This window comes from Puccinia triticina, chromosome 9A, assembly GCF_026914185.1.
Source record: "Puccinia triticina chromosome 9A, complete sequence".
Taxonomy (NCBI): Eukaryota; Fungi; Basidiomycota; class Pucciniomycetes; order Pucciniales; family Pucciniaceae; genus Puccinia; species Puccinia triticina.
Genome location: NC_070566.1, coordinates 2,758,463 through 2,782,533, shown reverse-complemented (window position 1 = coordinate 2,782,533; position 24,071 = coordinate 2,758,463). Strand labels below are relative to the sequence as shown.

The 24,071-nt window shown below is 46.0% G+C and overlaps 4 protein-coding genes across 4 annotated transcripts; 2 read left to right on the top strand and 2 right to left on the bottom strand.

Moving 5' to 3' along the window:
- Nucleotides 1–8,894: 8,894 nt before the first annotated feature.
- On the top strand, nucleotides 8,895–10,518 carry PtA15_9A279 (uncharacterized protein; the record flags this gene model as incomplete). The annotated part of the gene is made up of 4 exons (XM_053172471.1): nucleotides 8,895–9,317; nucleotides 9,377–9,711; nucleotides 9,806–10,096; nucleotides 10,185–10,518. The coding sequence occupies 4 exons, from the start codon at nucleotides 8,895–8,897 to the stop codon at nucleotides 10,516–10,518; spliced, it is 1,383 nt and encodes a 460-aa protein (XP_053023709.1).
- Nucleotides 10,519–10,976: 458 nt separating this feature from the next.
- On the top strand, nucleotides 10,977–14,858 carry PtA15_9A278 (uncharacterized protein; the record flags this gene model as incomplete). Its single annotated transcript, XM_053172470.1, has 11 exons — nucleotides 10,977–11,137; nucleotides 11,234–11,357; nucleotides 11,434–12,448; nucleotides 12,534–12,673; nucleotides 12,741–12,832; nucleotides 12,902–13,211; nucleotides 13,290–13,371; nucleotides 13,458–13,513; nucleotides 13,595–13,681; nucleotides 13,808–13,990; nucleotides 14,061–14,858. The coding sequence occupies 11 exons, from the start codon at nucleotides 10,977–10,979 to the stop codon at nucleotides 14,856–14,858; spliced, it is 3,048 nt and encodes a 1,015-aa protein (XP_053023708.1).
- A 3,074-nt stretch (nucleotides 14,859–17,932) lies between these two features.
- On the bottom strand, nucleotides 17,933–19,743 carry PtA15_9A277 (uncharacterized protein; the record flags this gene model as incomplete). Its single annotated transcript, XM_053172469.1, has 7 exons — nucleotides 17,933–18,541; nucleotides 18,645–18,816; nucleotides 18,894–18,996; nucleotides 19,107–19,210; nucleotides 19,320–19,378; nucleotides 19,466–19,573; nucleotides 19,651–19,743. The coding sequence occupies 7 exons, from the start codon at nucleotides 19,741–19,743 to the stop codon at nucleotides 17,933–17,935; spliced, it is 1,248 nt and encodes a 415-aa protein (XP_053023707.1).
- A 588-nt stretch (nucleotides 19,744–20,331) lies between these two features.
- PtA15_9A276 (uncharacterized protein) lies at nucleotides 20,332–22,526 on the bottom strand (the record flags this gene model as incomplete). The annotated part of the gene is made up of 10 exons (XM_053172468.1): nucleotides 20,332–20,499; nucleotides 20,613–21,213; nucleotides 21,283–21,333; nucleotides 21,427–21,519; nucleotides 21,619–21,671; nucleotides 21,776–22,028; nucleotides 22,135–22,155; nucleotides 22,236–22,279; nucleotides 22,348–22,361; nucleotides 22,436–22,526. The coding sequence occupies 10 exons, from the start codon at nucleotides 22,524–22,526 to the stop codon at nucleotides 20,332–20,334; spliced, it is 1,389 nt and encodes a 462-aa protein (XP_053023706.1).
- Nucleotides 22,527–24,071: the final 1,545 nt, after the last annotated feature.

Genomic DNA, 24,071 nt, shown 5'->3' with positions numbered 1-24,071 from the left:
TTTCACCCCTAGTCACCACTGGAAGCACCCCTGGACCCCCTCTAGTGTGGAAGTTACACCTCATGGACACCTATCACACAGCCAGCCCCAGTAACCCAGCTGTCACCTGCCCCAACCCAAGTTTCACAGTAGTACACTTATACATATCACAGGATACAAACATACATCTCCCTGTCAGGCTACACTCATTACATATTAACTACATACACTCCTTTATATACATAGGATGACACCATTTACACTGTTTCTGCAGCTTCAGACTTTGTGTATACACTAATTCCCCCTGTATGACAGCTCATGCAGTCTACTGTCACCTCATGCATGCGTTAGAATGTTCTTTTGTATATTCTGACATCATGTATGCACCCCTGGCATGTTTAGTCCCCGTTTGGACGCCCCAAATTCCGTTATAAGTTGCGCGACTTATAACCGGGGGTGCTCGGGGTATAGCACCTGCTTTATTCATGTTTGGTGCTGCCAATAATATTGTAAAATTCATCACCCCATATTGCAGGCCATTTATATCCCCAGCCATTTTGGAAATAGAGGTCCTGACCTCTATTTCCGGGTGATATGTGGCCATGGCCCGTACTACACAACCTATTGATGACCGGTCAACCGCTCATCAAAGAGGACACAACAACTCTTGATGACCGGTCACCGGTCATCAAAGAAGACACATCACACTCTGGATGGCCAATTGGACAGGCCATCCAGAGGATACAACCTATTCACCTCCGGATGACATCAAAGAGGACTTCAACTCTCGATGACTGGACCAGTCCTTGAGAGGGACTCTGCACCCACTCAATGACTGGTTGACCGGTCATCAAGAGGGACTCTACACCCTCTCAATGGCCGGTCAACCGGTCATCAAAGAGGACCTCACCTCTTGATGACCGGACCAGTCATTGAGAGGGACTCTACACCTCTCAATGACTGGTCCAGTCATCAAGATCTAGAGTCCCTCTTGATGACTGGTCCGGTCATCAAGAGGGACTCTACACACGTCTTGATGACTGGTCCGGTCATCAAGAGGGACTCTACACCTCTCGATGTCCGGTCAACCACTCATTGAGATAGAGAATGTAAAAAGGTACCCGTTGCTAGGTACCCGGCACCGCCTGGCGGGTACCGCCCACACCCGCCCGGCACCCGCCCAGCGGTGCCGGATGCGGTGCCGGGTGCCCGTTTTTTGGCAAAAAGCGGTGCGGTACCCGGGTACCGCCCCCAAGTACCGCTCATCCCCGGCCGGGGAGCCGGGTACTCCGGCACGCGGCCATCGAGGGGATCAATTACTCCTCTCAATGGCCGGCAGGGGAGCGTGTCCTCTTCTCGACGCCATCGAGAGGAGTTAACCATTCCTTTGATGGCATCCAGAGGGGGATGGACTCCCATTGGTGCCATTGAGGGGAGTACAAACTCCCCTTGATGGGATCAAGGTGTGTACTCCCCTCGATGTCATCGAGAGGAGCACCCCCCCCCCTCGATGTCATTGAGAGGACACACTCCCCTCCATCGAGGGGAGTGTGTCCTCTCGATGACGAGGGATTGTGTCCTCTTGATGACACCGAGGGGGGTTGTGTATTCCCCTCAATGTCATCGAGAGGACACACCCCACTCGATTCCATCGAGGGGAGTGCACCATCCCCTCAATGATCGAGGGGAGCCGAGGGGAATATCTATAGAGTAGAATCCCTCTAAATCCCTCGAAGGCATGGAGGGGATTATATCTCCCTCGCGATGCCGTAAAGGGGAGTGTTCCCCCCCCCGCCCCCTTAATGTCATCGAGGGGGTGCACTCCTCTCAATGACCGGTCTCTGCCGGCCATCAAGAGGGTAGTGAGTCTTCATGCCCTCCCTTCGGGGCTTGGGAGTGAGTTTTGATAAAAAAAAAACCAGCTGGTACCCGTGGTACCCGCCTAAAAGACCGCTGGTACCCGCCTGGCGGTGCCGGATGCGGTGCCGGGTGCCCGTATTTCTCAAAAAACGCGCGGGTACCGGCGGTGCAACCGGTACCCGGGTCCGTTTTGACATTCTCTACATTGAGAGGTGGTTCAACCTCTCAATGACTTGTTGACCGGGCTAGAAGAGGACTTCACCTCTTGATGACCGGTTGACCGGGCATTGAAGAGGACTTTCCCCTCTCAATGACCGGACCAGTTATCAAGAGGTGTAGATTCCCTCTCGATGACCGGACCAGTCATTGAGAGGTGTAGAGTCCCTCTCGATGACCGGTCAACCAGCCATCATGAGGGTGTTGGGTCGGAGTAAACATCTGTGCACTCCAAAAAAAAAAAAAAAAAAAAAAAAAAAACTCCCTTGAAAAAATATTTTTGGAGTGGAATTGGGTTCACTCCAAAATTTTTGGAGTGCATCATGGGTACACTCCAAAAAACAGGCTTTTTTGGAGTGTAATTTTGTTCACTCCAACAAAATTTGGAGTAGACTATGGTTCACTCCAATGAAAGTTGGAGTGGACTACTGTTCACTCCATTTTTGGAGTGGATGAAGTAATTTTTTGGTGTGGATTTAGCCTGCCCCTTATAATATCACACCAGGTGTCCAAACGGGGCCTTAGAATGCTCTGTTGTATATTCTGACACCATTCATGCGCCCCTGAGGGGTTATGACATCATTTGTATCTACTCCCACCAGCTAAAATCCCTCGCCCTGTTGTCTAGATTAGCTGAAACCCTAACCCACAAGCCCCTTTGGGGCTCCACTTTTGTCTATAAAAGGAGCTCTCTCCACCCCCAGTGGTCTGCTCCCCAGTTCCTCACCCAGAACTCACAAGTCACCCAACACTCATCCACACTCAAATCCTAAAACCCTTATAACAATAAATCAACCCTTATAACAACAATTCAACCCTTATAACAAAGTAATTGAAACACTTACATGTTGCCAGTCAAACAGATTTCATCTGGAACAGACCAGACCTATCACTTAATAAAACTTGCCAAGCTGAGCTTGGTGGGTCTTGTTGACTGATAACAGAAGGGCAGAGCTTGCAACTCCATCATACCCTTCACCATTCAGCAAAAGGGTTTCATTACCACTTTTGAGTCTTACACCGGTCATCTCCTTATCCTCAGACTTGTCCTCCGCCCTCCCTTCTCCCTCCATTGTTTTGATGCCTTCAGCCTCAGAATTTTCAGGTCAGGCTAGCACAAATAAGAGGAAAAATAAGAAAAAGAAGAAGAAGTCGAACTCAGCCCTACCCTCATCACCAGTGGCCAATGCCAAAACAGCGCACATATCAACAGTAACAATAGTTGATGAAGATGAAGTACCACACTCTGAGGATTCCCCCTACCAACCTCTCAATGATTCAGAATTTATCTCCTGGGACCAATGGAACTAAAACTCTGTCCTATCTTCTCTGTCTTGCATCCCTTCCGGCCACATCCATCTCTTTTAATTTGCCCCCCGTCTGTTCTGCTCATTCACTCGCACTCTCTATTCTTTCTATTGCCCCTCTTTTTTATAGGAGGGGAGACTGTGAAGCCTCTGCCTTCTGCAGGGTTTCACCAGCTAAGATGTAGACATGTCACAGATAGATATGTATTCCGCACTTTCTTCCACGTCCTAGCCAGCAGAGATCCACCTTCCTCCATCTCTCCTGGCTAGGCAAGCCTCTCCCTTTCCCTTCTTCCTTTTCCTTCTTTCTCATAAAAAATCCCTAGTTGTAGTAGTACCAGCGGTGGGCAGATACGTTACGGTATGTTACGGGTGCAATTTTGGATACCATAACTATTTCTAGTTATCCACATCTGCCCTCCGGGATAACGTACATTATTTCTTACTCTATCTTAATTTAACGTAACCCACAGATGGTTTACTGTTTTTGCAGCCATGTTAACGTAACTTTGCCGTGAATCAGGCGCGATTAACGTAATTTTGGGGTGTTACAATATTTGTAATGTCAAAAAGCCCTTTTGAGACAACTGTTGGAGCACCCACAGATGCATAGGAGACTTACGAACCCCTCCCAGGGTGGGAGTTGAACTCGCGACATTCATAGAAGCTGGCAGGCACCCAACACAGCAGGCAATCAGGTGTCGCACGCAGCCCGCAGCAACACCCGCGTAAAGGGGGTCCTCTTGGCTCGGGTGTTGCTGCGGGCTGCGTGCGACATCCAATTGCCCGCTGTGTAACCAACCCCTTGCCAGCTGGTCTAATTCACACTTGTCAGACTCCGGATAACGGAGCAACTCAACCATTACAATATCCAATATTGTAACTTAAAATTTGTTATCCAATTTTGCAAATTGGATAACGTAACTCAGCCACCAGTTATTGGTAGCTGGGCGGTAACGTAACTGTAAAGGTTACGTTACGGGCAGAGTTATCCAAATTGATAACGTATCTGCCCACCACTGGTAGTACATACTGAGAGATCCGCCTTCCTCCATCTGGAGCGGCTAGATTGTCCCCCATCTGCAATATACAGCCCCGTGAACTAGATCTTGTCTCGAGGTCCCCCCCCTCTGTGCCCCACTTGACGGACAGTGAAGGACTCCCAATTGGAGTCCTTACATGGCAACCCACTGTTTCTCCCCCCCCCATGCAATTTCCATCCTGATCCAAGGTGAATAACATTGTTTTTCTTCTGACCCATACAATCCTGATTCTGATTCCCAAGTTCCACCTCCCCTTTTCCAGGAAATATTCTGAGTTTTTGAGCCTATTCCTTGATCCCTATCTGATTCCCAACTCTCTAATCCTGCCATATTCATAGTTTGGAACTTTTCTCTGCCTCTCCAACACGGTTTGTCAGACTTATTGCCTTGATTCTCATTGAACCACTTCTGCCAAGGGTATCCACCTTGTCATCTCAAACCAATCCACCCCCATCTATGCTATCCCTTTCTTTAATCAATTTTCTTCTTGAGATATATGGGCTGCCACAAGGGTAGCTTCATAGCACCTTTGCCTCCCCGCACTGCTTATGGTATGACATTGAGTGGGAAGGATATCAGAAATATGGGATCGCCCCCACTCAGCAAAACCGGAAAAGTTGAGAAACAATCCAAGCTTTATGCAAAAGACAGTATTTGGTCCCCCAAGCCTGAATCAAACCAGCAACTTCAAAATTTACAGTCTTGCACTGCCTTTATCTTCTTTCCTCTCTTCCTTCTCTGTCTTCCAATCTGATTGCTAAAACTATCTCTCTCAAATTAAGTATATGTTAGCATATATAAACCCCACAACAGGCAGTTCCCTTTACAACCTTGGGTATAAACCCTTCATCAATCAAAGGAAAGGTTGGAAAGTCAGACTCACAGCAACTCGGTGAAGCTTGAGCTTCGATAACAATTTGTGATAGCTTAAAACAAGTCGCAGCCAAACTATCATCAGATTTGCTTGCCTAATGTCGGCCAAAACATTACTTCAGTTAGTTTGACCACGTTGAGCGAGGATTTGTGTCAAAATCTGTAGCGGCCCCGCCAGCTTAAGGCTGACTCCGATTGACTCATTGCCCTTGGTATGTATCTTTCGGAGCACGTGGCTGGGACTATCAATAGACCCTGTGACTTGAGTATTTACTGTTTGTGACGGACATCACTGGATGAATGCTCTCCCCTTGTCCTAGGATGCTGCTTCCGTTGGAAGCTGTTGGAAGTCTATGCAACTTTTCTGCAAAATCATCATCTGGAGGACTGCTTTGCCGAGTCACTCGATGCAACGCCTGCGGATGATATCACTCGAAATTACTGGGACGAAGATTATAAATACGAAGCCTCTTGCTTGCTTGATGCTTTGTAAAAATTCGCATCAATCAGCTAGCCAATGTGTTAATTCCGGACTGTCAAATCGTCGGAAGCGTAACCCTATCTTACCTTACCATCGTTAACTTTCAACCTTACAAAACAAGTATCTGAGCAGCTAAGCGCAAACGCTCCTCCTTCAAGTCATGATTAAGCTACAGTGCACAATCTTATGCATCTCTCTGTATATAATTAGAGCCAATAGTGTATCGGCAGTGCCTAGTCCAGCTTTAAAACGAAAAGGCTCCGTTTTGGGTAAGAATCGGATCTTTTGTTGCTACTCGAACGCTGAACTTTTTCTGACGTCTTGATAAACGTTTCCTCCCCCTTGGAATGGTTGCTCAGACTTCTGTGATTCTTTTGAGGTGGGTAGGCCCACGGGAAAGATTCAAAGGCCTTCATATACGAGGCAGGGACTTTCCAAATCAGAAGCTATCGAACACGGTAAAGGTTTTACCTCTTGATCAACATCCCAAGCTCGGCCAGTCCACTCACACACCTCACTTTCTGAAATTAAATAGACCAAATTGGGCCGTTAGGAAGGAGAAGTAAATATATTGAGACAAACATTAAAAAATTGAAATTTATGGACACTGCAAGTTTCAATGAATTGCAACATACCCTCACTGTAGAAATTGATGGATTCTATAAAGAATTCAACAAACAAATGCAGCCCGATATGGTTATCCAAAGGGCCAAGCTGTATTCAAGTACTGGAATGCGTTGCGGTCCCTGCTATGTTGTAGAGGAATTCATTGCCAAACCTTTGGCCGAGCAGTGGAAAAGTGTACAAACCGACTTCATGGAGTTTCTAAAGGAGAATCCTGAAGAATTCAAGAGGAATTTCAGGTCTATATACTCAGAAACCCTATTCCTTCTAGTAGACTCCATTCAGCTAAGCAAAGTGCACCCACCAGAATTTTTTCAAGATGTTCAAGATTTCAAACCAAAATCTCTGGCTGCTGCAGTTTCATGCATGATTGAAGACAGCAGTTCCCTTGGAGGGCTGCATCACCTTGGTGTTTTTTGGGGCTCTTGTGGGAAAGATTTCACAAAGACTGTGATGATGATAAACCATTTTACTAAATCTTCTGCAGGTATGTTCTCAGCTGATGAGCTGAATTTTGTTTCATGATTTACACCACTTAATCTGGCTTCTGAAGGATTGATGTCTTTGCTTTCATGTTCCTGGATCTTGCCTGGATATCTACACCTGGAATATTAAAAACTGGATCCAATGCAGGCATCTCTACCCCAGACAAAATACTTTCGCAATATTATGCCATAGCAAAAATCATGGAAATGCAATATCCATATGATAACTTGGAACTGGAAGCAGAGACTTCAAAATTCCACAAAATACACACACAGTTTATCTCAGAAACTTTTCTTGAGGATATCAAGATGATCTCTTCCAGTTTAAGCATTACCAAAGGAGATGAAGTGAAGAAAAATATGGAAAATCAGGAAACAATTCTTATGATTCAAAGTGTACTTGAATACTTTTACCAACCTCTAGAAAGATTGTCTGGAAACAGGCTCAAGCATGAATTCACAATGGCCCATCACATTGTGAATTTCCTCCATAGTAATTATCCAGAAATCATAATTGAATTGATACCCAATCTTATCAATCTTAAGGTCCTCCACAATAAAATCATATTCATGGTATACTTTGGTGAATTCCTTGAAAAATCACAGCCCAAATCAAAGGAGGAATATCTAGACCTTCACAATTCCATCAAGAAAATGCTGGAGTTTTATGAGCAAGAAACTGTGCTACAGGGATGGATTGAAATGTTCTATGAATGCTTGTGTGGGCTTGATATTCAACAGACCCGTAATTTACAGGAAAAAAATAAGATGATCCTTGGGCTATGAAATTCAGCTCAATATCTCTGTAGGCAAAACTCAACTGAAAATACTTCTAATCCCTTTACTATTTCTGTCCAACTGTTAGCTCAGAGTGGAGAACGGCTTGGGGTCTTCCATGTTGACTTGCACCAGTTTCTCAAGATTTTTTGGTAGTGTTTCATGATTGATTTTAATAATTCATGTGGGGTAGTTAATAAATTAATTGGCTCTCATCCACAGTTCAACACATCTTTTTTATGGTTTTTGATGTTTTTCATTTATCATCTGTCATTTTTTACTTTCTTTTCCTTGTTTTTCAGTGATGGTTTTAGCCACCTCTCTTATGCTACCTAGTGTTTTCCATCAACTTGAAATGGAATGAGTAGTTTCTTTCAAGTTTACATCCACCCACTTAAGGACCAGTAAAGAATGAGTCAAATTTTACGCCTCACATATTGGATGACTTCCTCACCTCTTGAATCTTGGAGCCTCCAAGATCTCAATTCAAACACCAAAGGCCCCGTTTGGAGCCAATATATGAGTTTTTTTTGCCTGACATCCTATGTAACATCTGATCAGGTCCGCCAAAATTTGATCAGATGTCACAAAATTCCAGATTATATTGTGCAATTGTATTGGCTCCAAACGGGGCCTAAACTCTTAATTAGGGCCTGTACCACATGGGCTTCAAATTTGAAACATGGCTAGAACCTGGCTTTCTGGTCCTGTACACAAAAAATGAGAACTAGGGAAGGGTTCAATTGTTGAAATTCTTCACATTTGGGATCAAGAATACCATTTGGTGATGGTCAGTTCTAGTGGTAATAAATTTTGAGAGAAATAGATTTGGCAATTTTCAATTTTCATCTCCTACGGTACAGGCCCTTGGATTTTCAGCAGAAAGCAAATTATTTTCCTAAGCCTGTAGTGCATTGCATTCATGTGCACTGTTTGTTGTTTTGGTAGGTGTCATAATTTAGGAGTTTAGAGCTCTCTAAAAGGAAGTCGTCCATTATGGCTGTCTTGCTTGTGCTTGAGGCTTGGATCTGAAAGCTTGTGTACTTCATGGTCTGTTCAACGTGGCCCAGTCTTTGAAACCCAGCCTGCCTTTTCACACAGCCATCCATTCTCCGGCGGCGGGGGGCTTGAGTTTATGCCATTGAGCTTAGCCCCCTGCAGGTGCGGCTGCTCCGCCGTCCGCCGGCGCATCCCAGTTGCGCCGGCCAGGTGGCCCGGCTCTGCCCAGCTCTCGGCTCAACCTCCGCCGATGTCCCCCAGCCTCGCCAGGAAGGTGCCGTGGTCGTCGCCGGCCGAGTTTATCGGCGTGTTCGACCTGCTCTTCTCCGCTGCCGACCCGCTCGCCAGCCAGCCCGTTGCACTCAACCACCTCTACGCCTGGTCCATCCGCTCGCCCTCCAGTCTGCCCCCGGCCATCGAAGCCACACATGCCTTACTCTCCCTCATCCTCCCACCCGCGCCCAATGTCCAGCAGCAGCGACTTGGCCTTGCCATGGCCCTCTCCCGGCTCGTCAACAGTCTCGTAGATCCGCTCCAGAAGGGCATGTATGCCCGCAGCATCTCTCAGATCGCGTCCGAACTCGGTCTCCCCCTGGCCCTCGTCCAACTCCGCCATCGAGCCACCCACGAGGACTTGCCCAGTCTGACCATCCTGCTCGAATCCGCCAACCTCGTGAGCACATCCACTCGATCATCCCCCGGAGACATCGTGCCCTGATATTTGGTTATCAGGCTCTCGATTGGCTGTATACCCATTATTGGCTGCCAAGGTTAAACGATATCGAAGGGACGGGACAGCTGAAGCAACAGACGACCAGCTCGCTCGAAGGCTTATTGATCTCATTCAAACGGGCCAGGAAAGCGGCAATACTCGATAACACCCAAACCGACTTCCTCCAACTCCTGCCTCAAATCGACCGCTGGATCGGAGCGGCTTCCCGCGAGATCAGTGGGGATGGAAGTCAGAGCAGACTCGCAGAGGAATTCGGACAAGCCGACCATCGCCCGTTGGCTGCGCTTTGCTCCATCTTGGCCCAACCTCAGATGCTCGTCCCACAATCCGTCAAGTGAGCCTTGATCTCTTTCGTCGGAACCTGTGCTACTTTATTACTTCTTTTATTCTAATATTTTCTCGTCTGCGGTTTACGAAAACCACCTTAGGAAGCGTTGTCAATCACTAAAAGATCCATTACCCGAACCTTTGAAGGAGCTCTACGAACCCTTAATCGACCATCTCGTCCAATCATATCCTCAACTATTCATCCAATCGCTCATCATCACACTCTTGGACATCCTCTCCGCGATCCCAGAGGAAGCTAGTAAGAGCAAGCATGGCGACTCTACCTATTACTATACCTGCGCTGCCTGGCTGGTTTACCTCTTGCTCCGGCCCGATGGCGCACTTGTGGGGCCAGAAGCTCTCAGAAGCCTGCTCATCAAACCAAACCAATAGTCAGTCAACCATCCATTTCCTGGGCAACTTTGTCACAGACGTCCGGTGTTTGACCAGTTCAAGTATCTTGTCTTTTATTTTGTGCAGCACGCTGTCGGTCGTTGAAAGGTTAAAAGAAGCCAATCAATCAGACTGGTTTGTTGACACCACGCTCTCGCCCTTGATCGACCTCCTGCAGAAGACCCAAGAGGACCGGCAAAAGATAGCGCATGACGGAGCTCAGCCGGACGAACTGATTGAGACCCGGATTGCGGCGATGAAACAGAGATGGCAGTGTCTGGTTGCCAAAGATGACGAGGTCATTGTCGAGGGTGGATCCGCTTGGAGTCTCGTTCCCGAGGCTAACTGGGTGCCTTGTCCTATCGGCTGTCTACCCGACCGCACCGTCCCCGATCTGTACAAATCTTTCACCTCTCCCTAGATCTTCGATCTCTTCTTCTCCCCTCTGCTCGGAACTAAGACACATATCCCCGTAGACAGTCCACTTTATGCATCTCCATATCCAATCTCACGGTCCCTACCTGCGTAGCCTGATAGACGAAATTATGAACGGATGGAATGAACGAACTTGATGCATGTAACATTATCCATCAAGTCTATGTACACATTTATGTCCGTATGTCCATAAAAAGGTTGTCCAAATGGGGTGCCAGGCGAACTTGTTATGGATGGATGGATGAACCTGCGGACTCCCCCTGGCCCTGTGCTATGTTATGTATACATATACATGTATTCTTTCCTGGCCGGGGTGCCCGAAGATTGCCCGGGGATACGGCGCGCGTATTTCAGAAGAAAAGGATTGAATAAATAGACAATTTCCTTATTTTCCGTCAGCTACGTCGTTTGACAAAAGAGCAATTACCTCAAGACCAAGACCGAATGTCAACATATTCCGAGGACCAGAGTGACGATGAAGAGATTGATTGGGAAGAGGTTGATGTCGAAGGGATTCGTGATGATCTCCTGGTCTCCGAAGATCCAACTCGCAAGGTGGCGTTCGATATCGTCCTATCCAAGGCCGGAGAACAGCAATCTACCAAGTTAAACCCCAGTTTTCCGAAGAGCTCACTCCTATCCAGTCTCCATCATAAGAAATGTGTTAATCTGACGAGTACTCTCGGCTGTTGGTTTGATAGGAAGCGTAGTGCTAATAGCGCCGTGGAGCGACAAATCCGCCATGAAGTTCATCGGATGCACACCATCACCCTGCTCACTGCTGGAGTCTTGAGGAATCAACTTTTGAATGATGAGTTACTTAAAGTAAGCACGCCTCTCAGCTTTTACGTTTAATCATATCGTTTACTTTCTCGTTATATCTCTGATTTTTACGCGACAGGCACGTCTTCTATCATTGGTTCCACTTCCGCTAGTCAATGCCTTCAACACTTTCACCCCAGAGACTCACCCGCTCGACCGAGATCGTTCCCGGTTGTTTGACTCTGCCTTGAAAGATTTGGTCTCATGGTGGTGGCAATCATTTCAGGTCAATGAGTCTTTCGAGGGTATGGTCTCACGGAGCTGGTCCGAAGCAGAAGCGTTATACCGAATCCGTGATGACGTCAATGGAAAAGGAAAAGCCAAAGATACTTGCGCAGAGGACGGATTTCTTCAACTTTTAGAATTTGGAGAGCCTATACATGGTGTCAAAAGCTTGATGAAGCGAGCACTATTGATGAAAGGCTCGAGGGATATGTCCGCTCAGCTATTTACCAGTTGTTTGAGAGCTCTAGACATACCTGCACGATTGGTCTTTAGTCTTCAACCGGTCACTTGGCGAGGCGCCGGCGCTGGAGGCAAGTCTGCGAATCCTACGACTACGGCACAAGATGACACTGTTCCCGGCGAATCCAATTCTTTAAATAAAATCGGGCCTGGAGTGATTCCTAACAAAGGAAAGGCGCGATCGCAAAACGGGAAGACCAAGTCGAAGCGAGGCGAATGGGCCGCCAAGGCTGAAAAGGCAGCAAAGGCTATCAAAGCTAAATCCATCCGAGCTGATAATCGACCTCAGCGTCTCTGCGGGACCGATGAGGGAGAAGATGAACAAGAGGGAGGCCTCAAATCACAGGCTGAAACTGTCCCAATAGCAAGTTCGTCAAGGCATTCACCAGTAATCAAGTTACGCAAGTCCAGACCACCCACCAAATCGAGGAATTGGGCCAAGAGTCCAAGTCCGGAACCACCCGAGATGAGTCGAACACCAGTCTTCTGGACCGAAGTTTACTCCAAACCGATGAAAGAATGGTATTGCGTCGATGTGACCAGGAAAAAAATGCGGTGTAAGAACATCATGGAGCCTAGTAGGAATAACCCACAGAACAAAATGAGCTACGTCATTGCATATGAAGAGGGTATGTGACTTTTTTCTTGTCTTCCTGTGAGTTGACGATTGCTTGAACCTTGCTACTAAACAGCCGTGTCCCTGATGTTTATCAGATAATTTCCTCAGGGATGTTACGGCTAGATACGCCCATTCGTTCGGTGCGACTACGATGAAAGCAAGATTACCTTCCAAAAAGAATGAGGAAGATTGGTTTGAACGCGCCGCCGCTGTCCTCAAACGTCCTTATAAACTGGTCAGTGAGATATATGCAAGATCGACATGTGGATTAGCTTAGTTAACTGGCATCTCTCGTTGAACAGGGCCGGGATATTAAAGAAGATACCGAGATAGAAAAGGCACGGGGTACCGAGGCGATGCCGACAACTGTCACCGGATTCAAGAATCACCCCAAGTCAGCGATAAAGTTTCATGAAGGTTGGAATTTTCCGTCGACTTCTGCTGACCTAACATTGACCAACAGATACGCTCTCGAGCGCCATCTGAGGCGAGAAGAAGTGATCTATCCCAAGAGGCCTATCGGTACTTTTCGGGGGGATAACGTTTATCCTCGTTCCTCAGTGATTGTCTGTAAGAGTACGGAGACTTATCTGCGAGAGGGGAAAAGAGTAAAGGGAGGGGAGAATCCTCTGAAGATGGTCAAGCCTCGGGCTGTGACGATCAATCGGAAGCGAGAGACAGAGCTCCTCAAGATGGATGGTCAGCCAGTCCCATTACAAGGCTTGTTTGCAGAATGGCAAACAGAGCTCTTAATCCCCCCTCCTATCGTTGATGTAAGCCTTTTGACATCTTTAAGATCAGCCCTTAGACATCTCACTTATTCTGATCCATTTGAACCACATCAACTCTAGGGAGTCATCCCGCGTAACGCGTATGGCAACTTCGATCTTTTCGCTCCTCATATGCTACCAAAGGGTGCAAAACACTTGCCGTGTTAGTATCACTTATCGCTCGACGCTTTAGCTATCTTGAACTGATAGCTTGGGACTTCTTTGGGAAAAAATGTGCATTCAATGTAGACAAGGGGATTGCCAAAATCGCTAAACAGCTCAAGATTTCGTACGCCGATGCTGTGGTAAGTCAGCGCTAAAACTAAATCATCTCATCATGCAGTTGCTTTCAGTCATTCGCTCATATTATCTGCCCTCACTTTTAGGTATCGTTCGAATTCCACAGAAATCGGGCTACGCCTGTGATCGATGGTATAATCGTTCCGGAATTAGAAGCAGAATTCGTACTAGACGTAAGCTCGCTTTATTCTTTCCCTTTCTTTCCTGATTAGATCTCGAATTACATATGACTCCCTTAATTGAATTAAACTTATTTCGGATGTGGACATCGATCCCAATCCAATTGCGTAACTGTCTAGGCTTACTGGACTTCTGCAGAAGCTCAGGAAGTTAAAGAGCTCGAGAAGCTGGAAGAAAGGTGCTTGAAAAGATGGAAGAAGTTGATCATCGGCCTTCGGATACGGCAGCGACTCCAACGGGAGTATGGGCCTAAGGACACCCAAGTTCCAGATTCTCAAGAACCTATCGAAGATGCTAGTAAAGTAATTTAGCCATACCATTTTCTAAAGAAATGTTGCCTCCGAGCTCTAATCAATGTCTCTGTGGTTGTAGTCACGCCCTTCCACTTCCGCCTTTCAGCCCCCTATCGCGGCTTTGAGTTCAGAGTTAAATGATCCAAAGATACCGTTTGAGTTATACACTGACCATCAAATGAACCCGATGATAGTCCCACAAGCGGAGCCTGAGGTGGATTACATCGCCATCAAAGATCTTCGACACTCAGAGCCAGCAGACCTGAAAGAGTCATCGGTAGCAGACGTGCATTCTTCGCGATCGGGCAAAGCAATAGAATTAAACAACCTCAGATCCTCGCCGAACATGACCAATGAGTGTAAAGAGTCGCTGGGGATTGATACAACTGGGAAAAGCAGAAAATCTACAAGGGTTACAAAAACTGCTCGGCCCATCAAGATCTCGAATAATTCCAAGGGCACCAAACGGAAAAGCGTATCTACCCCCGAGGTTGATCGGGCATTGCCCCTTTCCACACAGGCGTCCACGACGACCGGATCCCGGAGTCGCCAGCCTAAAAGGAATGAGAGCAGCGGCTCGATCGATCAGGATGGGTATGGCTCTAGTCCCCTGACATCACCACCTTCGGCAAGTGAGCACTCTGACTATAGCACGATCCTGAGTCCACCCAAGCGGTCAAAAATCGTCCAACAGACCACCGAACAGCCACCGCAGCTGATCCCAATCGGAAGCCCGCCCGGGGCCGAAGACGCCCCAGATTTGAACACTAAATCGGCCAGAAGACCGACTAGACGCGCGGCCGTCAAGGCCAACGAAAACATCCTCCTAAGTTCTGCCGCTCTAGGGTCCAAAAGAACCCTCCGAGCTCGTAAATAATCTGTAGCAGTTTATCTTTTGAGACTTGTCTTGTTACTGGCTCGCACGGTGCGCTGTTTTAATGTAAGAGGTCCCAGGATACAAACCGAAGGCTCTGCACTTACACAGTTGCAAATTACACATTTGGGCAATCTACTCTTACGGCCCTGTTGGGCTGCCACCACCATGTCATAAGCTACGCCCAGAACCTGCAAAGGATCCAAATGTTCAAATGTCCGCACCCAGGAACTCCTGCCTCAAAAAACACTTTGCCTAAGTACACACCCAAACAGGCTGAAAACTTCAGGAATACTTTCATGTTCCATATTATTTATGCCATGAAACTCCTAACAATGGGGTGGCATACAGACACAAGATATAAAGGGTGCACAGAGACCTTAGTAGGAAAATGACTGCTTACAGTATAACTTTTTTTCACATGTTACATCAGTCTCAGAACTTTAAATAATGATTACGCATATTAGGGGGATTCAAAGTTGGCCATGCATGGCTTGTATGTACTTTTGCAATTTGGTGTTCAAGGCTTTTCTTGAACACCAACATTCAAAAAAACATTCAAGCAGGGTTGGGGGGTGTGATAAAATGTGACTTGCATGCACTTTTGCAACTCAGTGTTCAAGAATTAACTTGAACACCGACTTGCAAAAGTGCATGCAAGTCGCATCTGGCCAACTTTGAAACCCCCTATTATATGGGTCATGAAATTCTTTGCCATGTGGTCAGAAACTGAGATACAGTCAAACCTGTGTAAGGGCATACCCTTTTAACTGCATAATCTGCCTAACAGCATAAAAAAGACTTCCCCATATTCTTGATTGCCCTGAAAAATCACCATATCTGAGGGCACAACCTGCCTAAAGTCATACCAAAAGTCTTCTCCCAGAGGGTATATAAGGTGTGCGCAGTTGTCATAGTACCTACTAGTGCACATCCGTTATATCTCATGGTCTGATGTCACCCCATTGTTAAGAATTTCATGGTACAAATAAGATTTAACATTAAATTATTCCTGAAATTTTGAGAAGGTTTGGGTCTGTAACCAAAAAGGTATACTGTTAGAAGTTATTTTCCTACTAATTCCATTGTGCACCCCTTAAATCACATGTTCTGATGACACACACTATTCCCAAAAATTCCAAGGAGTTCAGCTTATGCATAATTCTCTGTTCTCTCAAGTTACAGTGACAGGGCCAGGAAATGGATTATGGAGTGGAGTGTGCAGTTGGAAAAGGACTTTTGCAGATCAGAGGCATGGACTGACTAGTAGAAGTGCTTCATTGTGTGAGCCAGTGGAGCTGAATCGGGTTCCCCTGGCTGGTGGGGCTGGGGCAGAGGTTCTGGTGACTGTGAGAGACTATGGTGGAGGCTAGGCAGATGATTTGGGAGGTCAAGCATTGGAGAGGTGTAAGGCTGGGAAGCAAAGTGTGCAGAGGGTAAGGCAGATGTGACAGGGATAGTGTGGGAACAGAGGATTGATGTATGGAGGAAATCAAGGGGTTTTTAATTCTCTTCTCATTTCTTACTTCACTTACTCACTTACCATTTTACTTACTAGTACATTAATTCACTATTACAGAGAGAAAAAGATGTTATTTTTACCTACAAACTTATTGCTTGAGATTAATTTATGGAGTGTGACTACTTATGTGGACCATTACACCAAAGATCAGGCTTGTGTAGAACTGAAGATTATCACAACATTGCCATTGAGGAACTAGCCATAAACAGACATTCAGCCTGTTAACAATCTTGAAGAAGAGCAGAGAGGTCACTTTTATCAGGACATCACAATTTTTGATTTCTACACCAATCATAAGTTTTCCCGGTGGGTCACTTCTGGTGGCTTAAAATTAACCTTAATTTTAATCTACACAGCGTGTGCAACATTTCTGGTGGGTTAATTAAGATTTTCTGGTGAAAAGCTATCACCTATGAGCCCCCCTAATAGTTCACTTAGAATTTTGGTCTTTTTTATCTTAATCATTCAAATAATCTTATTTCTCAGTCACTTATCTTATTGCCTTTAACTTTTAATTTCTTTGTGGCCTGTCATGTATTCTGCTCATTTAAATCTGCTCACTGCTTTGACATTGATGTCATAGAAATATACCCAGTTATTGTTCTTTGAGCTTGGAGAATCACTCTCCTCTTTCCTACTCAATACTCTTTCTTGTTCATTTCACTCTCAACCACTCATAGCTCTACTGGATCCAAAGATACACATATCACAACTTCAAGTTTCATGCACACAAAACTTTACTTCCGTTTGTTTTGTTTTGTTCTTTTCATTGTCCCCAACCACAAGTTGGCATAATTCAAACAATGGACATGAATACACTTCTAGCTAGCAAATCATGATAAATTGATTTATACATATTGTGTTTTCCAAGAAGCTTGGACAATTTCAGTAATTTTTTGTTTCATGTTATGGATTTATTTTCAGCTTCCAGATAGACTTCGGGCTTAAATATCCCACAGCCCTCATTTGATTGTAGCGTGTGTAACAGTCCTGAGCTCGGTCGGTGCAGAGGGCAGCAGCCTAGCTACATGGTGAGGGGCAGGGAGGGTAACAAAGCCTCTCCGGTTCCGAATATGAGCTTCGTTTTTCCAAAAGTCTACTCCCTGACCATCATCTGGAGAATGATGGCTCAGGGATTAGATTTAGCCTTGGGCCTCATCTGACACCTGTCAAGACTAAGCGTGGAGTAAACATAAAGATATGGGATCTGCCAGGATCTACCCCCAATAAAATTTTGTGAATGTGTCCAAGCTTCTTGGAAAAGACAATATTTGCACACCAAGGGACTGTATTCCCTAATTTCCAGCCCCAAGCCTGCTAAATTGCATCAGACATGAGGTCCCCTGGAGCCAAATTTTGAGACCTAGATCCAACGAGGCTACAGATGAATCTGTAGTGCACGAAAATGCGAGTGGTCCTTAAGGTAATTAACACATGGAAGCAACTTGCGCAATTCTTAGGGAGATGTAATTAACACATGGAACGTTGATTTGTGACAGCGGCATCTACATCCGTTTTTCCAAAAGTCGAAGTTTATAATTAAGTCATTGGGTGTTCATTGAGACTTGGGCAAAGGCAACAAAACAGCAAAAGTAAGAAACGATGTATGTCCTCGTGACATCCCCGCCGGTTTCGAGGTTTCCAGGATGGCCGTCTGCTGCACCTCGGGGAGTGATTGATCAGTTGTAGTTTCTAGTGGGTTGGCATCTTCTTCTGGTTTGGTCTCTTCTACTGGCTTTGTATCTTCTACTGGTTTGTTATCTTCGATTGGGTTTGTATCTTCTACTTTAATCGTGTCCGGTTCCTCAGATTTGATACAACCTGCCGACAGATCGCCATTTTCATCGCGGGATTTCTTCAGGTTCGGCTCTTCTGCGGCATCAGTAACCTCAAGGCTTCTTTTCAAGGGTTTAGCTGTGTGTCTACGTTGCTTAGATTCTGAGATTTGTCGTTCCCGTCTAGCTTGTTTTTTCATCTCCACTTCCTTGATCCGTCGCACAGCGTCATTCACCTTGGGCATCGTGACTGACACTGGTTCGTGGGTCCGAACTAGGGTCTCAAACATGATAATGTCAGAAAATCCCAATGACTCCAAGGTTTGACATGTCTTTTGAACTTGTTCGATGCATGGTGAAAAGCAACAGATACGCGAAAGTTGAGAGCGCTTATAAACATGATAGGAAAAGTAGCAAGATCTGGGCGTTAGTAGTTATCGATGTGCAAGGAGTTTTATGTGCAGCTGCAGCAGGAACGTTGATGTTACTCACGTTCATGACACGTTTCGATTCTTCCAAAGCATCCCAGGGTGCCGGTAAATCTAGGAACACTGAGTCGACTTTAACATCAAGATCACCAAATCCATCTCGAATCACGTTTCGATGAGCTAGTTGGATCGGTCCGCCTACTGATGAGATTAGCCCGTGTGCTTGAAATTCCGCACTGGAAAAGGGGTTTTATTGTTGTCATTGAGCTGCTGCATTCAACGAGCTTTGTCATTTTAGGCATGGTCCACCTACGCTGCTTTGGCGTGCCGCTCTTCGTGAAATTCGAATGAAAACAATTTGCCTCCGGGCCCGATCGTTCGGGCTATCGAATGCGAGAATGAACCTGAACCGGTACCTGCAAATTAAAGAGCTGCAGCGTTGAATATCTTTACATCTCAGGAAACCCCGCTGGGAATAGACAAGAAAAAAACATGATAAGGACGAGTGGAAGGGGCAAGAAATCACCTGCTTCTATAACATACGATCCGGGCTTGATATTCAGCTGTGAGGTAACGAAAGATATGTCTGGATGATAAAGGATTTGGGTCCGATGTGGCAATGCTAGCGTCCTGTGAGTGTCAATCGTCCAGGTCGAAGGCCGAAAAGAAAGCAAAATTTGTAGACAAGGCGCTGGTCACTCCAACCGTTCATAAACGTGACCTTGAATTCTAGCTTTACCATAATTCTGGAGTCGGTCTGAGCAAGTACGTGAACCCGTTCCCTTTACGACTTGGACACTATTTCGTCAAGATGTTCAGGAAGTATCAGCGAGAGATCAAATCCGAGCACGGATGGTCAATGTGGAATCAAGCTAGACGACGGACCTTGGAGCCAAATGGAACACCGATCATGTCAGAATGAGGGAACTCGCCAAACCTGGTATTGAGTTGCTGGCCGGGGGTGACGACAATGGCTGTGAGGTTATCTCTGGACTATCAAAAGTTAAAACAACTCGTTATCGACGCAAAACCAAAGAATTTTCAAGTCCGAAACGAGACAGGTCACTGACTTGATAAACGATTACCGTATCGCCCGATTGTATGGTGCATGATCGGATGTCAAAGATTGATGAAGAAGAGCTAGCCTCAACAGTCTGGGTCATTATGGAGAAGTATGTGAAGTGGTCGAGAGCAGCTGGACCCGGAGAATTCGACTGCAGCCCACCGCGCAGGTATGCATGTACATACCTCCGGGCCACATTGTGGTTCCGACGGAACACAGCTTGAGAGCAGGAAGGCTCTCTCCTCATCCTTCCACAAACCCACTGCACCTGGGTTCTGCAGTTCAGGTAAGTTTTTCTCTCTTTTCTTTTCTTGTCTTTTCCTTTTCTATGCAATGAAGCTCATCCTTCCACGAACCCACTGCACCTGTGTTCTGCTGCCCAGCTTCATCGCAATACCAAGTAGCTACCAGGATGTGTACTCTCCGTCCAACTAGGTCTGACATCACATTGAGCAATGACCACTATTATGCGCATAGAGTTTTTCATTCACAAAGTATCCCCAAGATGTAATAAATAAGACTTACACAGAACCAAAAATGATCAAAGGAAAGGAGGCAGATATCAAATAAAAGATGGAAATTGATTTCATGTTCACAACTATCTATCCTTATCTTCACTGCACTCTCAATTCTTGGAACAAAAAAACCCTAAAATCTGCCACAGTCTTTTGTCTGGTTTCTTCTGCATCTACCACAGTCTTTTTTCCGGTTGCTTCTTAATGACTTCCGCGTGACTTTCTTCTAACGTCAGACGATCGCGTTCGCATTCCATCAGTTGATCATCTAATACTGCTGAATCCGATGTTACTCTCCTTTCTTGCTTCGAGATCAAGTGACTGTCATATCTTCGGGCAACCTTCGTAAAAATAAGTCGAAACATTAGAATGAAGCCATGGGGAAGGGAGGTTCAATTGTCCGAGGTCAATTCATGTTATCACGAAAGAAGCAAGAAAGAAGACTGAAACATACAAATAGCATTATTGTCAAAGAAGCCCCGAACATTCCTGAACAACTTCCAATGATCATTGCCAACATGGGTATTGCTTTCTTCCAAGGGCTCCTGGTGATTGTGCAGAGATATCCAGCACCTAAAACACGCCGATCGAGATCTTTCCCCGCCATGTCCATCATGATCGCTAGGATGGATTCCGTTAGGTTGAGATAAAGCGGCATCGGTGCGGGTAAGAGCTGAACTGCAGTCAAAGTCGCGATGGGTGGAATTGGTCGGATTCCTCCAATACCAACGGCGGCAATCTGCAGCCCGGATTTGCCTCCGTTGAGTAGGTCGAGGGTGCCCTGGTCGAAGCTTGTCGGTTTTGCCTCTTTGCCAGAGATGTAGAGTTTTCCTTGCGGTTCAGGTTGCATATAAAGATACGAGTGATTGAAATCATGATAGTGTTCCGCCAGAGTGTAATTGAAACCATCCAACCAGACCGACCATTGCAGGATGTCACGGTTGCCCACGTCTTCCTCAGCCAGGCTGTTGTTCAGGTCTTTGTAAGGTGGAAAAGCGGTGCCCGGCAATGTATTCGCGCTGAAGTTGAGTTGGGGGTAAAATTTTGAAATTCCACTAAGTAACTCCGACAGTCAGTAATGGATTGTGTTTCATCGCTAACATCAAGAATTGTATAGGGCTTACAAGATTTGCGCTTGTAGGATATTTTGAACCTCTTCGGTGAATCTCGGTACCCTGGTAAGCCAACAAAACCGGATCAGCTTGTACAACCAGTTGGTCGACAGTGGGCCTGGCTTATTCATCCGAAAATGTAAAATTGGTATGTACGCTCTATCCACAATTGAAAATCTCGTTTCGAGACAGATGAAGTTGTCCGCTGTGTTTTTCTCCACACTTGGAGTTACGCACATCGCCCGCATTCTGTATTGCATGTCATGATGATTGCCATCAGAAATTCAGGCTATGCCTCTTGTCTCCAGATGACACCGTGAGTTGAAATGGGAGTTTGTTGGAACTTACGAATAGGAGAAGCTTTGTACCTGAAATTCATAGGTCAGAGAGATCCCAGTAATCTGTACCGACATGCGAATAAAGTCAAGTTTGGATCAAATTCACTGTGCACCAAGTTCAAACTTTGTATACTACAATTTCTTCAAAAAAAGAAAAACCAGCCTACATTACATCTTAGTGGACTCTCTTGATAATAAAATCCAGTCTCTCCGGTATCTCGACCTTCGGGCCCTCGTACTACACTCTGAAGTGACCAAGAGAATGATCCCCTCTGCTCTCCTTCTTCCTTGTCTATCTCGCCATTATCTTCCAAATGAGTAGGTCGCGTGTTGGTGAAGTATGAATTACCCATTACCATCGTGGCGGGTTGACATGATAGGGTATTGTTTTTGATGTACCAATGGCCTCGCAAGACGGATCTACACCCAGCCAGATGTCATATGTTTTGACCAATGAATTTTCTATTCAGTGCTCAGATCACTGCTTTTTCATTCGAAATGATAAATAATAAAAATGAATACAAACTCGGTCTGGGAGACTGAACCCCTGGAAAAAGTGGGAATTATACATCGCGCTTAGTTCTGACATGGCAGCTGGGGATAAGCATCGGTGAGTCAAAGACTTACTGGGTGAGTACATTAAAAGTTACCAACCCCGCAAGTACCAGTACCTGTTACAACCGCCGCAAAGTATAAGGTTATTAGCGTAAAACGTCCGGGTCAGTTGGGCAGAACGCACTGAACAGATAGTGACTGTGTGCCGGAGGAGATCGCCGGTTAGGTCAAAAATCAAAAGCATTTAACATCAGGAGTCGAGAAAATCTTACCCGTCATTGGGATGCGTGGGTCCTTGAAAGTACGTGTGAGTGGATACTCAGAGAATAAGCCGAACACGCCGTTCAAGTTGAAAAAGCCCATGGTTAACGAAGTGATTTCTTGAGCCGTCCGCGAGGAATGATGTATCAAAACGTCGTGACTGAGCCCTTTCTCCGAGAAGCAGGATTTGGAGGAAACTTACTGTGCTAGGGATTACAAAGGCTGCTTACTTGGATTAAACTTCTAGTTAATCAAGTGGATACATAGAGCTGATAGCCATGGGCGGGTTCCCCCTAGACAAAGTCAAACTGGTGGCAAGTTTAGCTAGATACGTAGACGGGACACCCCCTATGTGTAGCTTCAGAACATTTCCGAGTGGTATGATGAGGTTATAGGGTACAATTTTAAGCACCACTGCAGAAAACATGTGTAAAAGCCGCATTAGCAAAGTGCTTGCGTTATCCCTTGTTGGTTTCAATACATACTCTGATCATCCAGTCTTCCCCCATCCCACTCGTTTGCAGGTATCTGGTGATCAAACTCGCTCAGAGTAGATGAATACGTGCGTTATGCGGCTATGTGTATGTAACTGGAAATTGTTCACACATGGGAAACCATTCGACTACATAGAAAACTTGTTTCAAGTGGGTCAAACGACCAGTTTGAAGCGGGTCAACAGCGTCAACAAGCAATCTTTGTTCTCTTTGATGGCCGGGAGCCTGGGAAACTGCCCGAAGTGAAACCACCTAACCCATACTCTCGTAAGACAAAGGAGTGGCATTTGGATGTTTATCTCGAATCGGAATTTGGAGCGAACTTAACCAAGTCCCTCGCTGCTGCGGAGTGTAGGGACGTGTAATGTTTGCCAAGCAAGCCTTTTGGGACTTCCGGGCCCCTTTTTGCGCGAGCTCAACTGGGCCTCTCCGAGGAGGCGCGAAGCTGACTGATCACAAGTCCCTCGCGTCGGGCCCTTGGGCTGGCGCGAAGCGCCGAGCTTAACTAAGGAGGAGGCGCGAAGCGTCTCCGAAGGAGAGGCTAAGGACTAAAGTCGGATTCTTGGCCTGAGGCTGACAAGGTTTTTTGAAGAAAATGGGCAATTTTGTATTGTCTTTCCCGTTAATCTTGGACCCGGCGCTCTTTTTTTATGGATTTATGCAAGAGGATTTAAACACTTGAAATTGTGTTTCTGCCTTGGATGTCTCACGGCCTCCATGTTCCCTGTCAGGTCGGAAAGCGGCCGGGTTCTTGGTTGGCCCCTCCGTTGGAGCAGAGGGCAATGAGTTGGAAAGCTGAGGGATGGGTACCAGGTTCTACAAACTGCCCTGGTTCTGAATATGAGCTCGGATTTTCACTGGCTCTACTCCAACATCATCTACTGGAGAATGGTGGCTCTGAGGGCAATTTCCAGCGTCGGCCTTGTCTGACAGATGTCAGGATAAAACCCCGGAGAAAAAACAACTGTATGTCTTATGTCAATACCAAGTCAAGGCAAAAGAGGTGCAAGCTTTTCAGTAAAGACAATATTTACATTTATTTTATGATTAGCTCTACGGTTTTACTCCAAATCCCAGCCTGTTGTAGCCCTTGATCTCAGCTATCTTGTACATATTTTTTCAAGTATTCTCAAGCCCTTCTTGCTGGGGCTGT